Genomic DNA, 9,111 nt, shown 5'->3' with positions numbered 1-9,111 from the left:
GATCACAGAGCATCTGCTCTGGCCGCCATCTTCCCTCAGTACCCCCTGTCATTCAAGTCCTAGATCCCATCTGATACACCCAGGAGCAGTCATTCCAGTTAGTGGCCTGTCATTTCAGTCCTAGAGACCTTCTGATACACCTAGGGGGCATCATTCCACTCCGGGGCCTGTCATTCCAGTCCAAGAGTTCTTTTGATATAGCCAGAGTCTGTCATTCCAGTTAGCGGCCTGTCATTCCAGTTGCAGAACCCTTCTGTCATACCCAGGGGCCGTCATTCCAGTTAGGAGCCTTTCATTCCAGTCCCAGAGCCCTTCTGTCACACCCAGGGGCCATCATTCCACTGAGTGACCCTCAATCTAGTCCCAGAGCGTTTCTGATACACCCAGCGGCTATCATTCAACTGAGGGTCCTGTTATTCCAGTCCCAGGCCCCTTCCGATACACCAAAGGGCTATCATTCCATTCTGGGGCCTGTCATTCAAGTCCTAGAGACCTTCTGTAATACTCAGGGACTGTCATTCCACTCAGGGGTCTGTCATATCAGTCCTAGAGATCTTCTGTCATACCCAGGGGCCATCACTTCACTGAGGGGCTTGTCATTCAAATACTAGATCCCATCTGATACACCCCGGGGCAGTCATTCCAGTTAGTGGCCTGTCATTCCAGTCCCAGGCCCCTTCCAATACACCAAAGGGACGTCACTCCACTCCGGGGCCTTTCATTCCAATCCCAGACCCCTTCTAATACACTCAGGGACCGTCATTCCAGTGAGGGGCCTGTCATTCCAGTCCCTGAATAGTGTATCTGGGCGCAGAGACCTTTTTTCAAAATCCATTCTACATTTTCTTTGCAACTTTTTTTTGTTTTTTGCTATAATATGTTTCAATGGAGCCCATGCAAGTAAATGGGCATTCCTGGTTCCCATGATTTCCAATAGGCTTTCAAGCCTCTCCCATAATTTTAAATGGGCAATCTTGTCATTCCGTTTAGTACATCCCAGCTAGCGGCGAGCAGCAGAGCCTGGAGCACACGGCGCTCGCTTCCTCTGGGAGGCCGGCCCAGAAGAGCCGTGGTTGGCTGCTGGGCGTGGCCGGGAGGGAAGGCTGAGGCCTCGGTCACAGCTGCAGTCACCGCCGCCGCCACCACCTCAGGGGAGGCAGAACTTGAGGCGCCAGGCTGGAGGGCAGCGCAGCTGCAGCCGCAGGGTCATGGGGAGCCTGAAGGAAGAGTTGCTCAAGCCCATCTGGCACGCCTTCACCGCCCTCGACTTGGACAAGAGCGGCAAAGTGTCCAAGTCCCAGCTCAAGGCAAGTGCGGCAGGGAAGGCCGGGCGCTGCCTCAGGAAGGAGCCCTGTCCCGGCGGCTTCTCCCGCCTTCCCTTCTCCCTCAGTCGGCTGCCATTTGTCTTCCCCGGCAGCGCCTCCCAGTCCGGATACTTCCCCTTTCTCAAGCTGAGACGCGCTCTCGGAAACTCTTTCCAGCCAGGGCGGGCAGCCGGGCAGGCGAGCGAGCGAGCAGTGGAAGGATTGGGAGGCTGGCGGGGTGCAGAGCTTCTCGAGCAAGTGCTTGATTCGGATTGGGGGCGTGCAGGGGGCTCTTGAGCCTTCGAGAAAATACCCCCTTAGCTGGCCACCCCCAGTTCACGAAGTCGTTCTTAACATGAAAGGGGCAGGGGAAGGGTCGCAGTTCTCTTTCCACCAGGTGAGGCGATTCTAGCCTTGTGCTTGCCAAACGCTCCCCTGGTGACATTCTGTGCATCCCTTACCTGTACGGGATCTATACTGTTTCCTGCTTCTCAGACCCAGAAGCAGAGAACCAGCTTTTTATTATTTCATGGAGCCTTCTTGGGAATGGACCGTAGCAATCCCTTGGTTAGAGGAATTTCCCCCCTGACAGTGCAATCCTAAACATACCCTCATAAGACTACTGACTTCAGTAGACTCAGAAGTAACTCTGCTTAGAATTGCACTCAGAACTATTACGAGTTTAAGAAGGTACCATCGAACAAAATTCTCAGATCAGTCAAGTGCCACCTCTTTCAGGATCAACCAGTGCTCACAGTAACAGTGTGTGAGCGGTTGAGTTATACAAAGAAGTTACTCAGGTTACAGGGAAACAATTCTGGGAGGGAAAATTGTGTCTCTTACTATTTTTTTGTAGTTGGTGCTGATAAAGTTGTCCTGTCTCAGTATCCTTCTCTTTGGATGGGCTGTTATGGGCTGTTATCCCTTAGAGAATTGTAAGGAATTGTAAAGAATGTATGTATCTTTTGATACTTTTTTGGGGTGAGGCATGACCCTAGGTGCTATTTCACACAACTCAGCTGGTTTGTGGACTGTAGGGTGGTGAATTCTATGGAACTGTTCAATTATGTGATTGTTTCGCCATGTGCTCACTTCTTTCAGTTCAGGGCATATTTTCCATGTCAGCTTCAAGAGTAGTGTCAAAACTAGTCTAGAGTTGGACATAGGACTCTACTGTCATGTCTCTTCAAACCTTCATGAACCATAGTTGTCTGTTTTGAGGGTCGAACTTTTTCTGCTCTGTAGATGTAGAGCATGCACTCTAGGCTATCCCAGGCCCTGATTGTAATGGAGCTAATGCTGCAACGATTCTTTCATTTTTGTATTTTATATCTAAGAAACCAGATTTCAACTTTTGCACTGTAAAATAAATGCATCAGTCCTGCAACTTCAATATTTGGGCATCACCTTGATAAATATAAATTGTATGTTATTTTAAAATAATTATGTCAAGACTTGGAACGAAATTTTAAAAATTTGTTAAGATGAGATAAAGGTCAGTGGCCGCTTTTAGGGAGAATAGCTGTGGTTAAGATGAATGACTTGCCTAGAATGTTATTTTTATTCCAGACAATTCCTATTTTGACAATGGAGGTGCCATTTAAACAATGGCAGAAAGCTATATCTAGATTTGTATGGCAAGGGAAAAAACACAAATTAAATATAAGATATTACAGGATGCAAAGGAAAGAGGAGGATTGAGTTTACCTGATTTTAAATTATATTTTGCCGCTTGTTGTTTAATATGGATGATGGAATGGATTTTGTTAAAAAAATAGAAGATTATTGGAATTAGAAGGACAATTGAAATCAGGGTCCTTTATTTGGGATTAATGGCCATTCAGCTGTAAAGAAGCCTTGAAACTTTGTTTTTATATGACAATGGCAGCAAGATTATTATATGTGCAAAAGCGAAAGAGTCCAATATTGCTTACAATAGAGGAATGCTTGGTGAAGGTGTTGGAGCTCGCAGTGATGGCTAAACTTACTTCACTGATTAGAGAAAAGACAATAGGCTCATTTATTGTTGATTGGAAACCCCTTTTAGACTTTTTGCATAAAACAGATAATAACGATTTAATGATTTGTGACTTTTATGAATAAGGAATTTGGACAATAGAAAAAAGAGAGCTTTTCTTTGTAAACATAGAGCAAGAGAAAATTGTGTAATTGTACTTATATTTGTTGCAGAGAAAATCAGAAGTCTTCTCCTAGTTTATATAGTTATCTCATTTCTTTGTTTTGTTAACTTTCTGTTATTTGTTATTCTTTTCCAAAAATGTTAATAATACAAAAAGTCTTGCCACCTTCCACTCATTTGTCATGGCCCACACTTTCATTCCCCTCTAGTGGTCTACAGAAGGGGTGGGCAATTGTTTTGGCTTGGGGGCCACTTTGTGGGAGCAGAGGTTAGCGGAGGGCCGCACCTTTTAAAATGATTGCATTCATTAGTTAACTTTGCATTTCAGAAAAGGTATAAATTGTATCATAAAAATCAATAAATATAAATTAAATAAAATAGTGGTAGTTTTATTCAATTTATTGTGCTAATTTCATATCATCTATAGCTGCAAGCACATTTAATTTTAGAAGGAAATCTCGGTTCAAGGCGGATTTTTCTGACTGTCTTGGCAGGCCACAAAAAACTCTGTAGCGGGCCGCATGTGGCCCGCGGGCTGCAATTTGCCCACCCCTGGTCTACAGAATTCAAGCAGTCATATAAAAGATCTGGCTCTATTCCAGCTCAGTGTAAATCTTGCCAAAGGGAGACAAGGGTTCTGTACTGCTTTTGTATCGGAGTATAAACAGAAGTAGTTGAGAGACTCTTTTCTTTTTCTTGCATATACTCTTGCATATACTCTTCATATAACTCTCACACGGTTTGTAGCACTTCAATCTGTGAATCTGGGCACAGTTCATCAGACTCTTTTGACCTTAAATGTTCTGGTTAGGCCAATTAAAAAAAACGCTTTTGAATAAGACTGTACTACACCTGTGGTATTCTTCAGACAGTAGGTCATTGTGTTGCTCACTTGGTTAACTGTAGTCTGAGCTGTTGCTGGAAGAACTGTGAGCTCCATTAATAGTTCAAAGCAATATTTATGAATTATCCCTTTTCATGAGGGCAAGGGAACTGGGTCTGCTGGGGAGAGGCAAGAAGGAACGTGATTGTTTAGGAACTTTTCACTGAGGAAACCTTATGTTGCTCCATCTTTGTTGCTCCATCTTGCCCAGGTGTTTCTGTGATATACTTTGATTTACTTGATGGCATTTTTTGCTAGAAAATGTTACATAATTTGTGGTAGTAATCTTTAATCCTAACTCAAAAACTCAGCCCTGGATTACAGATGCTGAGGTTGTTACAATAGAGTCAAAGAGTGATTATCGAGCAGAGTAAGTAGGTAGAAAGTACAACTATTTTGATCTTCCTGTCCCCTGTACTTCTCTGAAATGTCCAAAATAGATTTCTGCTATCTCTCTTTTTCCTCCTGTCCCTTCAGTGTAGTGTACAATTTGGCCTTTCACCAGAAGTATGCACCTCTTTTTGTAGAGAGAGATAAATAGGTGTTATGGTGAAGTTTCCTCTTTTCTCTGCATGCTGTAATATTCAAGGCTACTTTGAATAGCATCATGAGCAGCAGGCAGTTCGCACAGTGTCGATCTTCTCCATGCTTTTCATATTGATAGTCCTCAATGGAAAAAAAACCCTTACAATTACAATTTATTTACTCCATGCTACTTACAGAGGATTAAGGGGTTTCTTGGTCAAGGCTGTGCTGTGCCAGCTCTGGGCTTTACTTTTGCTCTTTATTTACATTTTTAAAATAAATATTCTGTTAGGTATAGGGTTTTTTCTAGCACTTGTTTTTTTTAAAAAAAATTCAGCAGAATCACGGTGTGGCTTTTTCTGGATGTGGTTATAGATTGCTTCATACCTACCCTATACAAAAACATTTTTTTTCATTCAAACATTTCTGTTGCATGTAATGGTTTCAAACTTAGACTTCTTCATGTATGGGGCATAATAAGTATTGGTAGGAATAGGCATGTTGAGATATTAGAGGCTGTTATATATACTCTAACAGCACATTATATTTCATTATCTCTCTAATGAAGTGGGGAAAAAATCTCACATTGGAGTAAAGCAGTGACAGATCAGGGAATATGGTATAGAGTGTGCCCCCTTCTGGTGACTTGTCACTAGAAGATAGCATGAAAAACCTTCAGATGTGCTATAATCTTTAGCTTCTTTCCCACCTTTTCATGTTGACTGGTGATAGTTTAAAAAATAGTCTTGCTTCTCCCCTTACATTCCAGTGTCCTGCCTTAGCAAAGGATGTAACATGATGAACATTTTAACATACTGAAAAAGCTAGGGGGAGAATTCACAGAAACATCATACCTTAAAATTGTGCAGATGGTGAGGTCAAAATCTGAGCAGCAGAGATTAATCACATAGTTCATACAAAAAAGAAAAATAATTAGAGCCAATGAGGTGAGACATTTCAGACAAAGAGGAGGAAGTTGGACAGTGATGAACTATTGGGAAGTTGATTAATCTGACATGAGAGTAGAGTTATTTTAAGACAATACATCTTTTAGTGTTTTAGGTTCATAGGGAATTTGTTATTATGACAGTAATTCATGTGGCACTGGAATGAATGAAATGCTTAGAAATGAAACTGTATTGTTAGAATCTTTGACCAATGATTATAGACTATATTTTCTAAAACATCCTTCATATCCATGAACTTCTTCCAGGAGTTTGGCTGTCCATTTAACCTGCTAAGCAAAGTATTGGTTTCAATGCTGGATAATTCATGTATTTAATGTTTCATTTGCTCTACACAGTAGGAATTCTGTGGTTATGCCTTGCCCATGTGCCCCTGTTGCAATACCTGGTGCCCCTGTTGAAAAGTTCCTGGACAGTAAGCACAAATGCAAGGCTGTCTACATCAAAACCAGACATCTGGCAACCCTAATGCCATGGGATGTAATCGGTGAGCAAAGAGACATTAAGCTCATGTCCCTTGCCATCCAGGCTATAAATATCTGCAGCAGGAGAGAGAAAAAACAGTCTAGTTGTTTAAAGCTGGCAACCACCTTCTGCACCTACAAAGTACCCACTTTCATCTAGTGACCCCCCCACCCCATGCTTGTCTTCCCTCCACTGCTGATGTTTGTAGCAGGAGAAAAGGGAATGGCAGCATCTTACCCAGAAGTGATGCAGCTTTGGGGTTACACTCTGGGAATCCCTCCCCCCAACTCTCTGTGGGTTTTGCTGTAGAGATTTGGGGGAATTGCTGGAACATTGTCTGGAAGTGAAATCACTTCTGGGTCAGACACTAGTACCTTCCCCAAGCCTCAAGAGTTGCAGGCAGAGGCCTCGCAACTTTATCTTCCCACAATTCCCTATCCTGCTGAAAGAACCCGTTGATCACACCCAATCCATAAATAGCTGCAACAGGAGAGAGAAAAAACATAGCCTAGTCTTTTCAAGTTGCCAACCATCTTCCCACAATTTCCCCTTCTGCTCAACAGTACACTGAATATTGTTGAGTAGCAGTTTGGATCATTGCATTCTATTTAATTTGTTTATAGATTGTCTGACTTTTGACGAGCTTTTCCCTATAACAAGGCTTTCAGAGTTTTAGGTTGTTTATTATAGTAGTTGAGGTTTAGCAGAACTTACCTTAATTTGCAAACTAGTTAAAGTCTGCAAGCTTATACTAATTGGATATTAATTCTGGATATGACTAGTATAATTTTGATGACAACTGACTTGCTGTTCTGCCTAAGGCAATGGTTTGTTAAGAGATCTGGAAAATCAAGGAAGCTCACAGAGGCAAGACACTTTTTGTAACTCAAAGCAGTTTTAATTAACCTTTTAGCACAAAACAGTTTAAACAAAATGGTAAAACAACTCACAATAAATGAAACAAGACAATGTATAATAATCAGGTAACAGTTGCTTGCGTCCCTTTCTTGAGAGCTTGACCTCATACTCCAGACCCCTAATAAAGCCCTGCCTTCTAGCTTCTTCCTTTTTTATACTTCCTCCAGCCTTTTAGGTGTGGCCTCCTAGGATGGGAAACACCTGGCCCCCTGCTGAATCATGCTGGCTGAGGGATAATGCATTCATCTAGAGCTCTTAACCCTTTACTAGGAAGACTGAATCACTGGGAAGAAGTAATCCTGTACTTACTTGTAATTATATAACCTAAGTGCCAATATACCTGAAGCCATAATAAGATATCTGACCATTTCTTATGCCTCCTCGGGTTCTTCCGCGATGTGTCTACTGTTACCTGTCTGTGTTTTCCTAAAGCCCTCATAGTTCAAAGCAATCTTGAAATAATTTGTATTTTTCTTACATCCTGAGGTTTATGAAAGAGCAGTCAATTTTCTTATGTAATCAAATGTTTTCTTATGGTCATTTAACAACTGAATGGAAGTTCTGCCATTAAATGCACAAAACAAAAAGGCAGGAATTGATGTTTCATATGACATAATATTGGATGTGTTTCTGCACCTTTAATCGTAGTGAGCAACATTCACTGAACATCAAATCCCCCAATGTTAGATTGTATATCCAGTAATATCTGTCTGGTAATCTAGGGATAAACCTGTGGGTTTATACAATTTATATTTGGTTCTCTACTTCAGATGTTTCTTTAAGTGCAAGTTGCTCACCAAATAACTTTTGGTGAGAGAAAGAAAATGGATCTGGTATATTACCTCATAGGTGCTGTACTAATAAATTGAGGAAAGTCCCATGTGTTGGAAATGATGACTTCACAGTGGCAGAATTGGCTCCTTTCAGGATATACCATCCTGAGTGTTATATGGGAAGTGACCCTAAGCAGCGCCAGATTTAGGGTTGCCCGTGCCCGGGGCAACCCTCGGCTGGCCACCTGTGCGCGCATGCGCGCTCCCCGCGCTGCGTGATGACGTCACTTCAGTGACATCATCATGCAGGGCAGAACGGAGGCAGTGTGCAGGGCTGGGAAGCCACCCGCGCCATTCGCCTTCCCTGCAGGCGAATGGCGTGGGCGGCCTCGCAGCCCCCTGCGCTGCCTTTCGCCTGCCCCGCAGGACAGGAGGCGGCTGGCTTGCCACGCACCCCTTGCCCTGTAGGGCAGGCAAAAGCAGTGCGGGGGCCTGCGAGGCCGCCCGCGCCATTCACCTGCCCCGCAGGACAGGAGGCGGCCAGCTTGCCAAGCACCCCCTGCCCTGCAGGGCAGGCAAAAGGCAGCATGGCCACCTGCGCCATTCGCCTGCCCCGCAGGACAGGGGGTGGCCGGCCGCCCCCTGTCCTGCAGGGTAGGTGAATGGCGTGGGTGGCCCCACATCCCCCCACTTCGGTGACGTCATCATGCAGGGCAGAACGGAGGCAGCGTGCAGGGCTGGGAAGCCACCCGCGCCATTCGCCTCCCCGCAGGCGAATGGCGTGGGCGGCCTCACAGCCCCCTGCGCTGCCTTTCGCCTGCCCCGCAGGACAGGGGGTGGCCGGCTTGCCGCGCACCCCCTGCCCTGCAGGGCAGGCAAAAGGCAGCGTGGCCACCCGCGCCATTCCCCTGCCCCGCAGGACAGGGGGTGGCCGGCCGCCCCCTGTCCTGCAGGGTAGGTGAATGGCGTGGGCGGCCCCACATCCCCCCACGCTGCCTTTTGCCTGCTGTGCAGGACAGGGGGTGCGCGGAAAGCCAGCCGCCCCCTGTCCTGTGGGGCAAGTGAAAGGCAGCGCAGGGGGCTGCGAGGCTGCCCGTGCTGCTGCCCGCGTCCTCTGGCAGCTGGCAGCTGCTCCCGG

At 45.0% G+C, this 9,111-nt stretch overlaps 1 protein-coding gene across 2 annotated transcripts in view; it reads left to right on the top strand.

Annotated features, from left to right (window-relative positions):
* Window positions 1–1,116: 1,116 nt before the first annotated feature.
* Window positions 1,117–9,111, top strand: part of SWAP70 (switching B cell complex subunit SWAP70) — a 70,910-nt gene continuing 62,915 nt past the window's right edge. For both annotated transcript variants that reach the window (XM_054971729.1, XM_054971728.1), the window contains exon 1: window positions 1,117–1,307. In XM_054971729.1, coding sequence (XP_054827704.1) covers window positions 1,209–1,307 — 99 coding nt within the window. In that variant the 5' untranslated portion in view covers window positions 1,117–1,208. The remainder of the gene's footprint in view (window positions 1,308–9,111) is intronic.

Source organism: Eublepharis macularius, chromosome 2 (genome assembly GCF_028583425.1).
Source record: "Eublepharis macularius isolate TG4126 chromosome 2, MPM_Emac_v1.0, whole genome shotgun sequence".
NCBI lineage: Eukaryota > Metazoa > Chordata > Lepidosauria > Squamata > Eublepharidae > Eublepharis > Eublepharis macularius.
This window is presented reverse-complemented; position numbering and strand designations above follow the sequence as displayed.